Source organism: Aythya marila (genome assembly GCF_965140915.1).
Source record: "Aythya marila genome assembly, chromosome: 4".
In the NCBI taxonomy this organism is placed as follows: domain Eukaryota; kingdom Metazoa; phylum Chordata; class Aves; order Anseriformes; family Anatidae; genus Aythya; species Aythya marila.
In genome coordinates this window covers 34,196,331-34,215,826 of record NC_139045.1, presented here as the reverse complement: position 1 = coordinate 34,215,826, position 19,496 = coordinate 34,196,331, and the positions used below count along the sequence as shown (strand labels likewise).

At 38.3% G+C, this 19,496-nt stretch overlaps 1 protein-coding gene across 6 annotated transcripts; it reads right to left on the bottom strand.

The window, feature by feature from the left end:
- On the bottom strand, positions 1-17,580 carry PRMT9 (protein arginine methyltransferase 9). Of its 6 annotated transcripts, none has more exons than XM_082759955.1 (14): positions 17,489-17,580; positions 17,113-17,164; positions 16,358-16,570; positions 15,735-15,883; positions 14,227-14,463; positions 13,478-13,645; positions 11,361-11,463; positions 10,167-10,279; positions 7,684-7,876; positions 4,573-4,756; positions 2,588-3,299; positions 1,062-1,215; positions 540-662; positions 2-339 (listed from the first exon to the last, which is right to left on the bottom strand). In XM_082759955.1, the coding sequence occupies exons 3-14, from the start codon at positions 16,541-16,543 to the stop codon at positions 124-126; spliced, it is 2,538 nt and encodes an 845-aa protein (XP_082616081.1). In that variant the 5' UTR covers positions 16,544-16,570; positions 17,113-17,164; positions 17,489-17,580; the 3' UTR covers positions 2-123. The 6 variants fall into 6 exon arrangements, 5 of the variants coding, with proteins under 5 accessions (XP_082616084.1, XP_082616081.1, XP_082616082.1 ...); XM_082759956.1 differs by having other exon boundaries at positions 17,298-17,564; XM_082759954.1 differs by having other exon boundaries at positions 17,454-17,557.
- Between the last annotated feature and the right edge of the window lie 1,916 nt (positions 17,581-19,496).

Below are 19,496 nucleotides of genomic sequence, written 5' to 3'. Positions count from 1 at the left end.
AAAGCAACACAATAGCCTTTTGATCAGTAAATAGATTTTCGACTTTAATATAAATTAGCAGTGATGTTATGAACAGTAGATGTATGTATAATTAACCCAAAGTCAGTTTACACATGGCATTCTTCATTGTTTCACTGTAATGCTAATATTGCTTTTATGGTGCTGAACTTCAAGCACAAGTTCATCTCCAACCTGTACTTGGATGGGCTCATCAAGAACAACTGCAGCTTGCTTCCAGTGTGAGAACTCATCAGATGTATTCAAACTGTGCTCTTCATCCAGATGAAGATGATACCAGAAGGGAATTGCAGTGACTTGGCCAGACTTGCAAATTTGTACCTAAAAAAAAATTTTTGAATATTACTCAGTTACACCAGTTTCAAACCATTTCAATACACTTCAGAGACATCCGCAGATAAGTGAGTTCTGTATTGAAATTTTCAGCCAAGGTGAGCAATAAATGAGAAGTTCTGCAGATTGGTCGTTGAGTGTACTTCTATATATACACACACTTTCATGTACACATACACACAACTCACCTTCACTTCTCTGCTGGAGCTGTTCAACAAAGGATTCATGAGATCTAGCCTTAATAGTTCCGCTGGTTTACTCAAAGGTACACATGGTAACGTAGAGAGATCTAAATACACACGAACAGGCACCTAGGGGTACATACCACAACTTTAGATATTAAAAGCCATTAAAAAGTGAAAAGTTCACTAAATTATAATGCAAAAGTTTCTAGTAATTATTGTAATACCAGTAAGAAACAGCCAAAATGCACCCTTCTAATCACTTCTCAAGTCACAGTCACTGCTCTGTATAGTCACACTATGTCTTTGACTGGTCAAAGCTTCTCCCACACTAGGTCTAGACCAAGTGCTTCCTGTCTTCCTTTATCCCAAAGTCGCTGCATGGTCACAGAAGTGTCTCTTTATATCAAAGCAGAACAAAGAAGTTTCAGCTCTTAGTTCTCTTGCATTTTACACTGAAATTAAACAGCCAGACAGCTGCCTGCAAACTTTGGAACTGTGCTTGGAAGACATCCACCAACTTCATACCTTGAACTGGTTGATAAAAGGGGCTATATTAAACCCAAGAGTTGGTTCTGTTCCTTGAACAGCGCTCTCCAGTAATAGAGACTGTGATTCTACAAGCATCCCATATACCAACACATACTGTGGGAATATCTTCCCTCCGCTGTGAAGTAAACATCTGTAAAATGAAAGAGATGACATTTCTAAAGCATACCATTCAACAGGAAGGAAAGAACATTACCTACATTTAATAAAGAGACACCAGCTCCTCCACTAAAGTCAAGCACTCATGAACATTTGAGTTTGATCCATCTGACCTGACAGCTGTACTACACCAAAGAAAGAAAACTTGTCACATAATATTGAACTACAGGACTAAGCAGTCTTTCCTCAGTGACAGTATTAGAAACAGTGATATCTCAAGATGAAGGTGGCTGGAGTTATTCATAGCACCAGCACCTAATTCTGAAGGACTGGCAGAACTGCTTAATAAGCCTTTAAGTCAGCAAGTACTTACTGCTGGGGCACAGGTTCAGGGGCATACACCCAGGGAAACAAAGTCTGGTTAGCATTTAAGTCAACTTGGAGTGTTTTTTACTGAAGTTAACAGTACAAGAGACAGTCTTCCCCCCCCACTAAAAAAAAACATCTGAGGCTGGTTTCTTGCTACATTGCTACAGAGCACCGTATTTCTGAGAACAGCAACATGACAGATGCTTTCATTCATCGTATCAAACATCTCCAATTCAGTACAGACTATTTTAGGGCTCCTTTTCTTCTAGCAGGCACCTCTGCATAAGAATTTGGCAGCTAAGTAGTACACCATATGTGTTTTCCTCCTTGGCTACTTGTAATACAGATTCAAATTGGTTGGCATGAAAAGTCAAGAGTATTTTTTTTTTTTTTTTTTAACAGCAATAGTCTTTCAAATCATCCAAAGATTTATCCAAAAGTTGGAAAGTCACAAACATAAATCCTCTGAAATATCCTGCAGTCACTATGAATGGAGATGAAGATTCCCTAGTGCCACAAGGGGGAAACAAACCCATTTCATCACTACACACACACACGTCATTTCTCTTGTTCTGCAGTCCTTCCCACCCCTTCCTGAAGATTATGGCTAGCTCTGTTGATGCCTCCCTGGCTGTTCTAACCCTATGAGTTTGTCTTTCAGCAGTACCAGTTTCTGTCAACAACACCAAGACATACACATGGATCTGGGTGTGTTTTTTTTAAACCTTGAGCTAAAAGCTACGTCATTTATTTAGCGACACGACACACCTAGCCCAAATCACGTTCTTCCATACAAAAAATAAAGCAGTCTATTAAAGTGGTATCTTTAACAAGTGTGAAGATCTATGTATACAACTGTCAGACACCAGGAGTAAATTTGCCAGTGTCTTCAAAGTGAATTCAGTCTGTTCAGAAAACAAGCTTTTCTGACTCTACAGAAGCAGCATCATAGTAACTTTGTAGTTAGAAGGAGCACTTTTGGAAGTTTTCAGATAGTTACAGATTCCTGAAAATACTTTTGTCCATTTATACTGTACCTGGATATTGCAGCCTTTTCCATCACCTCCTGCTGGATTAAGCCAGATGTCTCTATAACATCCAAAATAATAATACTCCACAGTTTGTCTGATTTGGGTCTCTGTAGTACCACATTTTCATCTTCTAAATGGCTAAGCCAAAATTCTAATGTTTCCTTGGGGAAATGATTAGCTTCTGAAATTATATTAAGGACTGCCTGATGCTGTTCTTTCTCAACAGAACTGTAGGCTTTAACTGGTCCCAGTTTGCCAGCTATGATCGGGAGGATGGAGAAGCCTTCAGATACATCTAATATGTACAAAGGATCAGGAACCACATCTATGGAGCTCTTGTTTTGATCTTCTTGGAGGTTCACCCCACTGCCGTGTCCATCAACATCCATGGACTGCAAGTCCTTACTTGGATTTAAGGATGACAGAACCTTGCCCATGGCAGCTTTAAAGCATCTGTGGTACGGTGCATTGTTCAGCAGAGCTATTTCCGTAGATTCCAACACGCATACTTGGCCTTCACCATCCTGTTTGCTAGTTGTCTGAAGACTAGCCAGAGCATTACATAATTCAGCCTCATTGCCCAAACTCAGCATGTCATCTCCGTCACTGCAGTCCATCCCACACTCTGAAGTTGAAAAAGAAATCTTCTGGATCTTCAAGTAGCAATCTTGGCAGCAAACTTCCATCATCACTGTGTCCCCAGCCTTCACAGAATAATCTTGGCAAAACAGCACAAAAAGTCATGTCAATTACTTTACAGCAAACATTATCACTGGAGCAGCCATACAGCACTCTAAAAAACATAAAGAAGCAAAGCATTATCTTTTTTATTAGTTGTTACTACTGTATACAAAAGAATTATTCTAGTTGCATTTCTTAGTCTTTGGAGAGATACAGCACAAAGCAGCTCAGGTACACAACATCCTGTAGGCTGGAACCAGCAGCCTTCTGAGGAGGGTTTCCTCCTAACCTCAGTAGCCCACTAACTGAAATTCGCTTTGCTGTTAACATTTGCCTTCAACATAAGACAAATCTCAAAACAATCCTTTCCGTGATAAACAGGTATTATAGGTATTACTGTAAATGTTCTGTCAACAGCAGAGCTAAACAAAGCCAGAAGAAAGTACTTTGGCTTTAAGGTGTTAAATATTAATATTTACATTTTAATACTTCCTGTAGACAAACCTGAATTTGTATTTATATTAAGAACAATAGCTATGGTTTAGAAAAGGTGAGACTACATGTGAAATAAAATATAAAATAAACCGGAGCATTTCAGAGCACAATTCAAGACTGCCTTTGGATACTGTGTTTGTTTTAAGAAAGGAGAAGTTCTGATACAGACCAGAATTCCAAAACAAAATAGCTACAGTTTGACAAGTATTTCTTTCAACAGCAACACAGGCTAAAATATTCTCCTCCTCCTGTAATTTCAACTGAACTAGTCTATGACACAGCTGCCTCTACTGTCTATCAAAACCTAGAAGTGAATGAAAAACAGGTGGACAGAGAATAGAGGCTGCTGCAAATGACACTAGCACAGGACCCCGCAGAACAGCTGGGTCCAATGGAGTTACATCCAAAATGAATGTGAGGGGTGTTCAGTTGTCTTTTTGTAGCACAAACAGGTAGCAATTACTACCTCACCTCCCTTTCGTATGTCACATCCAGACTATATAAAGCCAGTCAGCAACCTTACTTTTTGGAATTGCTTCAAAAAACATTTGATTCAGCATAGAAAAAAAGAAAAATGTGTTTGTTCTCTCAGACCTGGCCCCTGATCTACTTCACCACAGTCCCACAGGCAAGACCTGCTGCAGTGGCTGCACACTGCAGTTCTGAAACTTGGTCAGGAACCACCTCACAGCTACTTGTCATTGACCTTCTAATCTAATTACTGCTATTTCCTAGGCCCTGAGATAAAGTGCTTAGCTCAAGAACAAAATGAAGACAAGTTAATGTACTGCAACAAGAAAACCTACAGGACTTACCAGAGAGGCCCTGCACAGGATAGACTGCCTGTTCCCAACAAGTTTCCTCACTGGGACTCGTAGATAGAGCATGCTCGTCATCAAGCTGTAGGACAAACCACACCACAACAGCATCTAGCATTCCTCCTTCAGTCACTGGCTGGCTGAGCTTCCATGGCTTCCTACCTGCAAGGCTCTTCAGCTCCTGACCAGAACAGAAAGAGGAAGAAGTGTGAGAAAGTTCCTTTCCATGAATCAAAAACGGTTTCGCTGCAGTCATTACTAAGTTGCTCAAATTGCTGTACCAACCCATGAGGGCACCCAACAGAAACCCCGAGTTAACAAGCTGCTACAATACCAATTTTTCAGTATCAGTACTCATTAGGGTTCTCTTTGCACAGGAAAGCAGAGTTATTGGCACACAGCCTACTTGCATTCGTTAGCCATTAATGTACACACACCCACATCTAAGAATGTATGTATTTAGAAGCTGGGAACTGCAAGAAAAGAGTTTGGTTGGCAAAGCTTGCCTTATGAGAAATAAGGGTGTGTCTCTTACACTGGACTCCAGCCAATGCTTAGACACATACTTCACTTAAAACCTGCATTTAAATTTAATCAGTTCCAGAAATACTGTATGTAAGCACTGAGTTCACTCAGCAGTTCAGCATTATCATTACAAAAAAAACAAGTTAAGCATCTTTGAGGATGCTTTGCTTTCCACTATCTAAGCTATTGCCTTTGTGTAAAAAGCTTGGGTTTACACAGTTTTACTATTGGAAAGTACTAGGATCTTCCATAAAGGGACCAGGTTCTCAATTCTCCAATACTTCCTAAATAGTTTTAAATATATAACAGGAATTAAGTCATCTTTCATGTATACTTTCTTTTCCCCAGTAACTACCTCCTACAATCAACACTGCCAAACACAAAGCCCAGCGCTGATGTCCTAAGACAGTTCTGGCACAGTAACAGGCTATCGATCACAATGGACCAAAGATCCTCTTAGTCACAACCATTATGCTTAGTAACATCGCAGCGTAAGAATTTATTGGCTTCCTGAATTGCTCGTGTCAACACTTGTGCTCTCTAAATTACAATCTTAGGAAAAAACACAAAGCAATAGAAAAAGTTCCACTCCAAGAACGTGACTAGCTCTCATATGCTGCTTTTTCTACTCTTCCTTTTTTATTCTTGGCCTGTATTCTCCAGGAGTTGGTTTACCTCTCATCTCACAACTGGGAGATGGCTGAACAATGCACACGTCAGAGTTACAGGACACTAATGAAGTTCAGGATGAGATCTCACTTCTTGAAAAAAAAAAAAAAAAAAAAAAAGTGCTTTGTTGGCAATAGCTCAGTTCCTTTAGGGCCTGAAATGAACAATCAGCTGCAATTACCAGCTGTTAAGGTAAACAATCACTTCCACTCCCAGTGGCACTGATCTGCTGCCAGCAAACAATACCTGGGCTAGGTGAAAATGTCTTCAGCCTGCAATTATAGCCACAACTCATTCCTCTGCCTGGGAGGAACCAAGCTGGTGCTGTTAAGAACAGCAGTAATAAAGTAATTGGCACAAGTCAGCTGCCTTTTTATTATTTTGACTTGTTATAATTACTTCTCTGATCTTTACTGGTATCTTTGAAGCATCCTATAAAACACAGTGCAACAGTATTTCTCAAACTGAGTTAAGTCTTTATCTCAGCTCTCTCAAATAGTAGTTAATACAAGCAGAATAAGTGTAACATTCCCTCCTGTTGTTTAAAAGCTAAGTTTATAAAACGTATCTTTGAATTTACCTTACTAGTGCTAACTGAGTTTAGATCTAAACTTCCATCTTTAGTTGGTAATTCTGCTACTGCTGCTAAGCACAGTGCACTTTTAAAAAAAATCCCGTATGAGTACAACAGGTTTGCTTGCTTTTTTTTTTTTTTAAAGCCACTGTTAAACATCAGGAGTGGCCACTACAGAGAAAAATAACACTGGAAAGTAACTGAGTGCTGTTGAAATGGCCATACTTGCCCAGTGACAAAAGTAAAAGCAAATAGTAGCTAATTATTCCAAATAACTTAATTGCACTTCTTCCCTACACCTCTACTTACATCTTTACCATTTCAGAACAGCATGACTTCATTTAGGGTAACAAGAAATTTCAGTAGGGGAATTATGAACTATGGTTTACAGAGTTCTTTTATCTTTACAAGTCTACCTGCAGACAGGCTTAAGAAGAGTCATCTCTCAGATGTAACGGTTTCTTATTGATGCTAGAAGCAGAAGCAACATCAGGTCACAGAGATTGCTCCCAGTAGTATTCTGAAGAGCCCTGTCTTATTTCATTTTTAACTTCAGGATGTCAGAGAAGCCAACTAGGAAGAGCTATTGATTCAGAACACTGCAATTCCTGGCCAAGCAGTAGCCAAGAATAATTTCATTTATATAACAACCTATTTTAAGCTCTGACTCACCACTTCAATGCAAACTCTTTACCATGGGTCAATGAGCAAGAAGCACACTCACCAGAGATCAGATTTATTTTTTAGCATGCTCAGCTGTGAGCAGCTGAGGTCTTTACCTTACATTTCAGGCCTATTTGGTGTACGCAAAGATATTCTAAGCAAAATGCACATAAAAAGCCTACTGTGTTTTTACAAAATTGTATTACAGAAATACCATAAGATACAGCCCATAGGGTTCTAAAGGGCAGAATCAAACTGATTAAATGGGATATGGTAACTTCTTTACATCCTCTACCATTTACATTGACCCAAACATTTAGAGACATTTTGGTACAAGATGTAAAAAAAAAAAAAAAAAAAAAAAATCTTCTTTTGTCTTGAAGATTTCTTTGATGACTCTAACCTTAGAGGAATTAACGAAGTCAGCTCCGTGATTACATAAACCATGTAGGACAGGTCTACTGCGTTTTTCCTCCCCTTTTCTACACTGATGCTGATGGCTGCTTGATCCAAAGGTGAGCTGGTTTAGGGAACTAAACTACATCAAAAGAATTCACCGCCTTCAAAAGAAGGAAGACTGTCATCCGATGAATCATATTGTTACCACAATGAGACAAATACCGATTTATAAATAGGTTAGCTTTAAAAGATGTAAAAAAAAAAAAAAAAATCATTACCTGCAAATTGTTGAAATCCACTGTCATTACTTGGAAGGGTTCTGTAAGAGGTTTGTAGCCTCCAGGAATTCGACTGAGCTTCTCAGTGGTGTAAGGTTCAACAGTTTCCTCTGAACCAGCAAAAGCATATGTTGGACTGAAGAACTGCACTGAATTTGGCAAAAGTACACCAGCGACTTCTTGTGTTTCCACTCTGGGGTGGGGGAAGAATGAAATTTGATATAATTTGACAAATAAATCCTTCCAAGGCAGGCTATGTGTTTTTAAAGGCAGAGCAGAAGAATAAAACAAGAACTTAACATTCCCCTAGAATATTGATTTACTGTTATATGTTATGACTCCTGGAAGACAGCTAATTCAAACTTGAAAAAACAATATGCAGTACACTGGCTTCTTAACAGTCTTGTGGGAAATTTAAATACATCTTCAAACTTCAAGCAAAACTTGAGTCTTCTCAGAAGTTTATCAGTTCATTTGTTCTTCTGGAAGTAAATGTATTTCACATCAATCTGAAACAATTGCTTTAAAGAGAGAAATAATTTCAAGAGAAAAAGAAGGCTAATCAGAAAAAATACATCAGTAGACTTAGATCTTACAGTGATTCTAGAAAACAAGTAATGGGTACAACCAGCATCAGCTACACTGAAGAAATAATGTTTTAATGATAATTTTAAAGTAATAAAGCTACAGTAAGAGGTAACCCAGTAAGAAACTTTTTGTGAAGTTGGCTTAAATGCAGCGAAAACAGAATTAAAAGAAAGCTGGTACTATATGTCTAGAATTTCAGCATATTCTAGGAGGAAATCCTAAAAGTAATCAGAACACAAGAAATGCAGCGTAACTTAAAACATCACTAAAACAGAATTAGTGAGCAATAGAGTACAAGGCAAATATCAGTGCCAGAAACAGACAACTCATCTGCGAGATTATCAACAATTAAAAGCAAAAGCTGATTTCACATCTGAGCAAGAGACAGTGTTTGCTTACTAGATTAAATATAGTCTTGAGCATACTTCAGAAAAAAATCTCAAGTATTCATAGACCTCTGTGCTCTATAACTACTTAGAACCACTCAGGGAAGAAAATTAAGTCATGAGGACAAGCTCTAAGAGAAGCTGTATTAATGGTATTACAAGAATAAGAAATACTGTACTAGGTGATATAAGAAGAATGAGGAAAGATGCTTTCACAACAGTATTTCATCAGGCATCTTGCTCAAAAAGAACATTCTAAAAAACACAGTTCTGAGGCAGACCATGAAGGCACCTGGGGAAAAGTGGAAACGTACATCAGAAGGATCCAAAGAGATCTGGATAGCTTAAATTTGAGACAAGGTTAAGTGCTTTACATAAAGCTCAACAGCACTTGTTAGGGGTATTGACTTAAGACCACTATAGCTATTGGAGTAAAAAAGGGATCTTAACCTAGAAGGCAGAAAATTTAGAAGTGACTCATCTTCTCAGCATATAATTAATCTGTAGAAGTCATTTCAGCTCTGCTGACCACTTGACCTTAAACTACACTATTAGAATGGACTCTTAATTACACAGTCCAAAGCTACAGTAGATTATGTTTCATCCCATTTATATTTTGGGAGAAATAGTCATTATCTTTCAATGCAAAAGACATTTTAGGAGTAATTAGTTATTCACCATTTACAAGAAGGTTCTTCTATGGCCATCTGCTATGGGAACTTCTGCCCCTTTCTGGCTACTGTCCAGGTGTACTGCATTGGAAAAAAGTCACTGATGTGGCCTAGCTGTTCTCCTGTTTCAATACAGGAAAACAGCTGTATAAGTCAATGTGTTTTTTTTTTTTTGTCTAAGAGTAATAATAAGAGTAATACTAAACAAATTGCATCAAGTCAAAACCTCTTACAGAGAGTCTCCATACAGTAATATTGTTTTAGATTAGAAAAACAAGAATAACTACAAAAAATAATTGATACACAGCCAGAACTGGTTCCTACAAAGAAACGTGACAGTATGTTAGTTCAGCATTAGGAAAGCCACATACTCAGAAGGATAAGGCTAGGTGGGGTTATTAACACCATGCCTTTACAAGATCCTGTCCACACCTTCTGAAAGCATTAGATCCAGCAGTGAGGTATAGAGCAGATTATAAGGAAGGTACAATAAGGATAAAGGCCAACTGTTAATCCAATAATCTTCAATATAGAAACTGAGAAATAGTTTTACTACTAAGGAATTATGTTTCTTTAGGATGTGGTAAAGGCATATATTTCAGCATTACTGAAAGTTAAGAGTTTCTAATTAAGTGATCCAGAAAATCCAAACAGGAAGGAGGAAAAAAAAAAAAAAGGAGCCTAGAGAAGCATTGAGAAGAGTGGAAACAAACCACAATGAGACAAACAGCTGTTCAAAATGTAAGGAGAACAGTAAATGGAAAGTCTTCAGTAAATCATGAGGCCTTTCTCCAGGTAAGAAAATATGGGTCCAAGCTGTGCCAGATTTTAGACATACCTGTGATGTCTACGTATCTCTTTGCATTCCACTGCCATCCCAAATATTGTTGCACTTGAAGGAATAACTCGGCCACAGTCTTCAGTACTGCCATCTTGATTTTTAGCCTGTAACTTGAATAACACGCAATAAGACCTATTTATATCATTACAACCAAGCCTAGTTTACACCAGGATTACAGTCAAAACATCAGGAAGTTCAGTGACTGGGTAAAATCTCCAGTCTTTTTCATTCAGACAAGCATTAAGCTTGTTTCTTACATGTGTATTTTAATACATCCACACCATCATCTTTACTTTTCAGTGTACTTCCCCATGTAACTCTGAATTATGTTTTAAATTGTGTTCTATTAGAGTATACTGAAATATCTGAGTGCCTTTTTTTTTTTTACATGCATCATTCCAGCACTTAACACTAGAGGTCATCAGTTTCAGTTCAACAGAATACGTAGATTTCCAGCCAGGCAAGACTTATTAAATTCTTATTATTTGGAATCAAGGCAGCATCCAAACAAACAACAACAAGAAATCCTTGTATTTCATAAGGCCTAACAAAAGTTAAAGTAATATGACAGAACTTTGTATGGGTTAACATACACCAGCTAAAAGACAAAATATGAAGAGATTTGTTCAGTGTTCCAAGAAAGATAAAAATTAGCAAAAATAAAGAGCATATGGCATATTTATATGATGAGGAACTCTTCCCTAGTGTTATGATGAGAAGAATTCCTATCGTAATTTAGCACTTTTTTGCTTAACCTAGCATGAGTTCCTGCTAGCTAGCTGACATCTCAAAAAATAAAATGACTAGGTTGCAGAGCTGCAGGGAATTTGTACCTTTTTGCATATACATACCAACCCCTTTGATGTTACTTATGAGGAGGAAAAAAATGAACAGTGATCAAGAGCGATCTCTGTATGCTGCTCTTGAAAGGCTGCACCAGGCAAACATGCATTCAAGTACCTGTCTACTCAGAACAGCAGCTCACAGAAGTATGCAGCTCTCACTTTTCAGTCAAGTTCATAAAAACAAACCCTAGAACACTAATCTCTAGAATTATCAGCAGGTATGAAATATTCACAAAACAGTTGTTCCTCATTCGTACGTGTGAATGCGCACACAAATGCATTTGTGAATATATACTGAATGTGAACAGAAATAGAAATCACATTGTCATGTACCTACATCACCTACCTTTGGCTGTAAAAGTAGATGTTCCCAAGCATGTATCAAGCTCTCCACAATCCCTTCTCCAAATAAGCCAGCATCAACAGTTTCTGTAACCACTAAGGAAACTCTAAACAGGAGAAAAAGAAACCATGAAATACACATATTATGGTTATCTGTTCACAGTCATTTTTTTTAAAGAAAAAATGAATGGCCACTCCAATTTGAGATCAAAGCACAACTTCTGCAAGTGTTCTGTGATCTCAATACCAATGGGCAACTAAATTCTTTCAACAAATTAATCAAAATGCAGGTAAGAGATAGACATATCAAGCAAGAATTTACCATAAAGTTTCTTGGTCAGTGTTTATAAAAAAAAAAAAAGAAGAGATAAGAGTAAATAGATATTAGACATAAGAATCTAACCCAAAAAAGGTGTTTCAGTCTGAGACACAGACAGTGATGCTGCAGAATGTTTATTTTGTCTTCACCTTGTGCAAGAGTATATATCCATGTGTGCACGTGTTATAGATTTTTAGCATTTCTATTCAAAGTGCAATAAAATTACTATACAGAGTAATGAATGCAAAAGTCCTAAATATCCTCTGGATTTAAACTAAAAAGTGAATGACATAAAACATTTCCAGAAGAGTAACGAATTACTCCTGACAGGCCACACCCGTAACTTATCACATACACTAAAGAGGATGCATATAGGCAGTTAACACAACACAGCTGACAACTAGACAAGGCTTAACTAGCATGCTTACCCATTGCAGCTTTATTATTTTGCATTGTAGAGGCTGTACTACCACCACAGATACAATATTGAATGTTAGTAATGGGAAGTGAAACAAACCATTTCCTTCCTGTATGTTTAATCTGCACCCCTAATAATGGTGAGCTGAAACAATAAACCAGTGTCTTGCATATGCCAAAAACAAAAATCCCCTAGGATTTCCACCTGCTAAAAATTTGCAGATCTTCCTGAAGAACTCTTTTTGAATGGGATAGTGAGCAAAAAGGAGGAGAATATCGTAAGCAGCCTGAATCATATATAATGATCAGCGTACTGCTGGATCAAGTTTTAATTTGTCAGAAGACATTCTAAACTGACCGCTTAAAATCACGTAAAGAAACCACAAGGATCACCAAAACCAATTACTGGGTCCATACAAGACCACCCAAAAATCAAAACGTATGTCTGAGAGCACTGTCCAAACACTTTTTGAACTGTGCTAGGCTCAGTGCTGTGACCACTGCTCTGGGGAGCCTACAGCTCTTATTTTGCTTTAGAATACATTATTTAACACTGAAGAAAATCAACTGTTTCGTTTTCCAAAGCACATAGATCTCTGCTATACAAGACAGGTGGGAAGACATACGTACACAAAAATAACACTCAACACAAACACAGAAACTTATTCTCTCAGGACAGGTTGCACTCTTCCAATGAGTTTTACTCCAGCACCTAAAGCTACTCTCAATGCCCTTTGGATCTACCCCATCGCAGGGTGCTGACATTCAGTTAGCCCACCCACCACCAACACTCCACATTTAAAACATCAGAAACCTGCACACATCACATGGCATTTTCTTCACTTCAAAAACACAGCATCACTTTCTGTAGTGACTAGAAGGGAGAGGAAGTTTTTCCCTCACTCCTTCAAAGCAAGAGACTGACACACTGCATTTCTGCTCTCTCTGACAAATGCAGGAGTTAACAGGGAGCTACAGGGGTGTGGTACATCCCAGTAACAGCCTTCCTTTGTAGGTCCTATCACATACCTCCATCCTATTCACCAGCTGCAGAAAACAAGTCACAAGTGTGTCAAATGATTACTTTCACTGTGTAGTAACCTAACTTATTTTTTCTTATTGCTGCAGTGTAATTGCATATGCCCCAAAGCTACCACCAAACCATTAAACTCCTTAGCTTGTGAGATCATTGATTTACCATAGAAATTCATGTGTTCTCAAAAACATTATCATTTCTGCACTGCTCTATAAAGAAAACATAAAAGCTTCCTCACATTTGCTATGATTACGTACCACTGACAAAGTTATTTCCTGTTTAGATCACAGTACATTTTCTTGAATTGGGAGCAAAATTCAGAATACCACAACAGAGCACAATAACTTACCTTTCAGGTATGTGCTTTGGAATTTCTATATCAAGTGACTTCAAATGCAGAAGCTTGATCTCTCTTTCCATATTATTTGCTGCCACCACATCACAGGCAAGTTCATACATGGTTTTTGATAATTCACAGGCGTAGACAGAAGATGCTCCTGCCTTTTTTGCAAACATACTGAAAAAAAAGAATCAGAGCTTTTTCCCCCGATTTAAATCTTGTCAAGTATGGAAAGATAGTGAGTCTTTTGAAGTTCAATTTACACTGCTGATTCATATTCAAAGGGATAAACGTTTTTCATTAAGTGAGCTAGTTTCTTCTGTAAACACTGATGCCACACTAATTGTTACTCTGTTGATATGCTACCAAAAACAATAGCATAGCTAGGGAGTATACTGCTAAGCCCATTCTTTACAGTACAGCATTTTCATTAAGCAACTTCTGCCAAATAAGTACTATACTCAGTATTTTAGGACAGAATACTTGACACTAAAATTCCAAATCCAACATGAATTCTCCAATATATACAGCAATTCTTAGCATTAAAAGGAAACAAGGCCCTCCCAATAAATCAAATTGATTCAAAAATTGGTTCCAAAAATACAGTTAGACAATAACCTCAAGACTCAATGACTTCTGAAAGCTTAGTTTTGTTTGTTAAGCTTCGTCTCAACAAAGCATGAAAGTCTTTTTCAGAAGCACACAATTTAGACAGATGTTTCCATTAATTTCACATTAAACACGTACTTATGACATACCTCAATATTCCTGTTCCTGTACCAATATCAAGGACAGACTTGCACCCTGAGCGGACAGCATTCTCTATTGCTTTTAGATAAGTAAGATTCCTCTTGGCATCATTGAGCATGATGAAGTGCCAACGTTCCACAAGCCAGTTTGCAACACGGTAAAAATTCTCCTTTGCATCAGCAAAGTCTGGGTTAAGCTTCACTGCTTTGTGAAAATATCCAGCTGCTTCATCTCTAAAGCCCATTCTAATAGTAAAAAAATAACAAATAGGAAGATATTCAGTTGCCAATTATCTGTACATATGTACAAGTCTATAAAAAGACCTTAGGACAACGGAAATATCTCACACTAGTTAGAAAGATCTCTTTAAAAACACTGATATAAAGAAGTATTTACAGCTCTACATCAGATCATTTGGAAATGCAAAGTTAATCAAAAAATTGCAGTCTTTATCTAGTATTGCTTTTTTTTTTTTAAACACAAATGAGAAGGTGTAGCTTACTGTAACCACATGACAGCAGCAAATCTGCAGTCTCATGGATTTTCAAATCATAATAGAATGATACAAAAATCTAAAATTGTCCCACCATATCTAACTTGCACATACTGTAAAAATAAATTTTGATTTGCCTATGCTTCCAGTAAGTGGCAATCTCAAAAATACACTGTGAAACTGAAACAATTTTTTTAAAAGATAACTGTAGCATACTCTTAAATAAGATGCACTGAAAAATAAGATGTATGAAATGCATCAAAGCATACGTTTTGTTAGCAATGTTGTATAAGTTGCTCCTTCAAATAAGCAACCAGTCAAAATTGTATACCTAACCAAAGCTGCTTTGACCTATGATTTCTGTCTTAAGTTCCAGTTTCAGAAGACCTTAAAATTCAGAGGAACAGCAAAACACCATGTATTTCAAGTTTTGTAGAAAGCAGTAGAAGAATGCATTTAGGTATTAAACAACAGTATAAGCTCAAACCATTTAAGAAAAAAAACAGCTCTACACATTATAGTACACATTACCAGCTTCCTCACTTGAAAGATCTGTCAGATGTGACCTCAAGAAGGACTAAAGTCTAGTCAGGTCCCTAACAATTACTGCGTTTGCATACTAACAATACAATGGAAGATGAACTTCAAAAATTTTAAGTTAACCACAATTACAGTAAACACAGTAACTCTGAACAATTATGGTCTTATTTCTGTTTAGCAACTTAATAAATGGTTAAAAATACACTTGAAGGCAGTAGTACTATTACATTAAGCTTTTAATTCAGCAGAAGTGCTCTTTTATACATATAACTGGCTGTGACTATTAACATATATTAGTATCGGGTACTTAACTTTCTAAGCTAACAAACACAAAATTCAACAGCATGAACTATATGAAATTAAACATGTGCTTGTATTTATTTCTTTTAAGCACATTTATGTGTTAAATTATGTGAAATTAATTTCATTAACGTATAACACTGAAGTAAGCTTTACAACAGCTGAATATAGATCACTACAAACCTGAAAAGATGTTCTCCCATACTATTACATATCACTTCATCATTCGGATACAGTTCGAGAGCCTGTTCATAGCAGTTAAAGAGATCTTGAATCCGTGCTAGAGAATCTAGTTCTTCCGCCCATTTAAAGAGAGTAAACTGAAATGTTTCCTAGAAAATAAAACACAGACCATTGAGTTGGCTATAGTTACCAGAAACATCCTGACATGCACCTGAACACACTTCTTTCACTAAAGCAGCACCATGCAATTGCTCAGTATTTTCCCAAGTTACTTGGGACATCACTTACCATTTGAAGGAGCTAAAGTAAGCTCTCAAATATCCACACTGAATATCATCACCCAGCAACATTATACTAAGAGCCAGGATGTATACTACTGCATGCTGTGCTGTACTACAAGCCAATAATAACAACAAGGGATTATCTTTATTGAACTTCGTTAATGCATACTGCACTGGAAGTGTGATTTTCTTCCCACAGAAAAATACAACTCATTTAATAAATTGCTATCTGTTACTATTTTTCTTCTTTTAGAAGACTGAGTAGCAAGATCAGTTACAAACAAAAAGTCACAGGCACAGAACATGTTACATAGTCTCAAGAGAAAACCAAACAGCACTTACTTTGACACTGGTCTTTAACTCAGGGGCTAGATTCAGTACCAGGAGATAGTGAGCATATGCAGTTCCGTAATCCTGGTCCTCCAGGCAATGCTCGGCACTCTGCAGAGATCGGGAAACCAACTCCCGCCTGCCGGCTTCCTGACCACCTCTGGGGCTCCGACGAAGTTTAGCATTGGAGTTGGGCATTCTGAAGGATGGAAGTACTAGCCCTTCCTAAAATCAACAAATTACATGTTCTGTAGGCCAAAAAGGTTATGCACAGAACTGGTAGACAAAGCAACATATTCAGAATTTACAGGTATTTAGAACTCTTCCCCAAATCCTAAGCATTCAGAAACATTCTTATCTTTAAAGTTTATGAAAACATCAGGGGTGTAAAGATGTAAAGATAGTGTACACTATTCAAAACTTAGGTATGAAACATACTTGTATTGTACTAGATCCTACAAACAGCTTGTATTTCTTTGCTTTTCAAGAACTAATTTTTGTAATGTGTACTTTAGCATATCTTTAAGTAGTTTTACACACCAGAAACTCACACATTCAGAGATCTCATAATCGACCATAACATTTGCAGGTTAAGGCTCTTCCACTTCAGTAACAGCATCCCCATAAACTAAGGGCTTCCAGATAGAGAACTTTTTACTTTACACGAGGTACCACCATGACTGTTTCTTCCCCTCAAGAAAGCGTCAGTTAACAGCATCAGTACACACGTTTTAAGCGTTAACAGTTACCAAATTTGCAATGCTTACCTACGTACAAGGGCCTAACAGTGCCTTCGGGATTTTCAGATATATCCTAGAGCTGAAGAGAGCGAACGTTACATAAAGAGGAGCCGCAAGGAAGACAGCATCACCCTAACAGCTTGTTTAATTAAAAAAAATGAAATAAAATAAAAAAGCCCAGGCCACTTAAGAAGCAACCACCACCAACTTACACAGCAACACGCAAACCCGCCTGCCACACGGCTCTGGGGGCCCGGAGGGCAGCAAGGACAGGGCGGGCAGGCCTCACCAGCACCGGGCTGGCGAAGCAAGCCTCAAGACCCCCACCCAAGCGAGCAGGGGGCAGCGGGGAAGGGAGATGCCCGTACCCTGCAGCCGGGCCGGGCGCTCCCGGGGCCATCACCTGCTGGGCGCCAGCCGCCGCTTCCCCACAGCCCCCAGGCACGCCGCGGACCGCCGCCATCTTAGGGCCCAGCGGCAGGCGGTGCCGGGACGTGCCGGCGCCCCGCCCAGGTGGCCGCCCCCTAAGATGGCGGCGGGCGGGTCCACGCCCCGCTCGCCTCAGGCCCGCTGGAGGAAGGAGGGAGGCGGGCTGCGCCGCGACCGCAAAACCCAGTTACACGCCGCAGGATTGAGCAACTCTTCTGCCTCACGAGGTTGAGAAATCCCTCTGCTTCATTTTTATTTCTGTTTAATTTATGAGGAAAAAAAAACTCCTCCCCCCCCCTTTTTTTTTTTCAGGCTTCTCCTTACTATTTAAAGTTTAGGCATTAGGCGTTCGCTTTATCTTTTATTTACCTCAAGGAACAGCTGATAGACAGAACATCTTTAAGAATCCAAGAAAAAATCAGAGCACTAGAAACTGGCATTACAGAAAAACTAACGCTTTGTAAGCTGACAAGGAGGCTAGGCAAAAATTTGTAACTATTAATAAGCAAAAGGCTTGAGAAAGCTAAAACAAAGTCTGCTTTTTTAATGTAAATTTAGCTTATTCCTTTTTAGGTGAAACTTCAAAACATTTTGATCAGAAACCATTCCTTAAAATTTCCTCACTGCTTCTTCATGTGGATTTTGACTACTTATTGGCGGGGCGTGCCAAGCATGAATCTACAAATAACTCTGCTTGTCCCTCTGCCATATAAAAACGTGCATGTGCATATATATGCGCATATATATTGTCCAGGTTATTTTGCCATCCACATCCAATGTTTAAAACTGGAAATTCAAGTCATAGGAACACAGGGCTAGAAGTGGCCTACAGCACTGTTAAATCCAGTCCCTTGCTATTCAACATTACTCAGACCTGCTCTACATGTAAGAGCCTACTACCTTAAATGTTTATAGCATGCAGTGTAAGAACCATGTGCTGTGCAGGCACCACCCATAATTGAACTGCAGTTATGGTGTTTGTAATATTTAATTTTAATTACGTTATTGATAAGTCTGGAGAATGACATTAGAGGAGAAAAATTCATACCACCTATTTTTAAGTCATAAACAAGTCCAAGTTGTCTTAGGCCTTTGACTCTGCTCTATATTAACAGAGGAGCAAAATTCAGACCTTTGCTCCCACTCCTCAGTGCCTTATCTTGCTGTCTTCAATGCCTATGGCATCACTTGACTTCCACTGTGTAATGTGGCAGGCTGCCTCCTCCTTGGATCAACCACATGCAAGGCCCTGGAGTGATATTTTTTTTTCCAAAAGGCAGCGTTCATTTGGTCTTACCACTTTCTGGGACAAGAACAGGCTATGGCACTCTATTAATCATGAAACATTGGAACACGAAGCTGTTTATCATTGCTTCCCTTCTCTAAAGGGAAAATGCAGCTCTCCCAGCGTTTTACAGTTCTGGATATTGTAGATGCCTTCACTTTTGAGAAACAAATTAGTACAATTTAAAAATGCCTGACCAGCATTTTGAGCGAGGTGAAAGTAGTACATATGGAGAGGAAAGTTAGTCTAAAAGAAACAGTGGTAGTTAAAAACATGGTAAATCATGGTTAAATCCATGGCAAATGATTACTATCCTAGACTACTGTAAGTAGGAGGTAAGCCTGCAAACATTTTGAGTGAAGTGACCCAAAGGACAGCAGAGGACAACTAGTTGAATGATGCCACAAGCAGTTTCCATGTAGGAAAAACATTGCCAGAAAGCACAAAAGAACTGGTAAAGCAGTTGGGCTGAATGAATTCTAAGAGGACATACAAATATCATCAGAGTGTATCAAATATTTCTTATCTAAACTGAGCTATAAGTCAGGATATAGTGTCTTATTAAATCAACTGGTATAAACAGACGTAGCCCTTCAATTTTGAAAATAAAGCAATGAACTTTAAATTAGTTACAGATGGGGAACAAGCTTCTCTAAATTTAGCTTAATTATGCTTTCCAGCTACAGGAGGGTAACAT

Excerpts from the sequence above, each read along its gene's own strand:
- PRMT9 (XM_082759955.1), bottom strand. The coding sequence starts at position 16,543 with ATGCCCAACTCCAATGCTAAACTTCGTCGGAGCCCCAGAGGTGGTCAG. Across the intron at positions 10,280-11,360 it reads ATCTACTTTTACAGCCAAAG|TTACAGGCTAAAAATCAAGA; the intron begins GTAGGTGATGTA and ends GTGTTATTCAAG. Across the intron at positions 663-1,061 it reads CTTTTATCAACCAGTTCAAG|GTGCCTGTTCGTGTGTATTT; the intron begins GTATGAAGTTGG and ends ATGTACCCCTAG.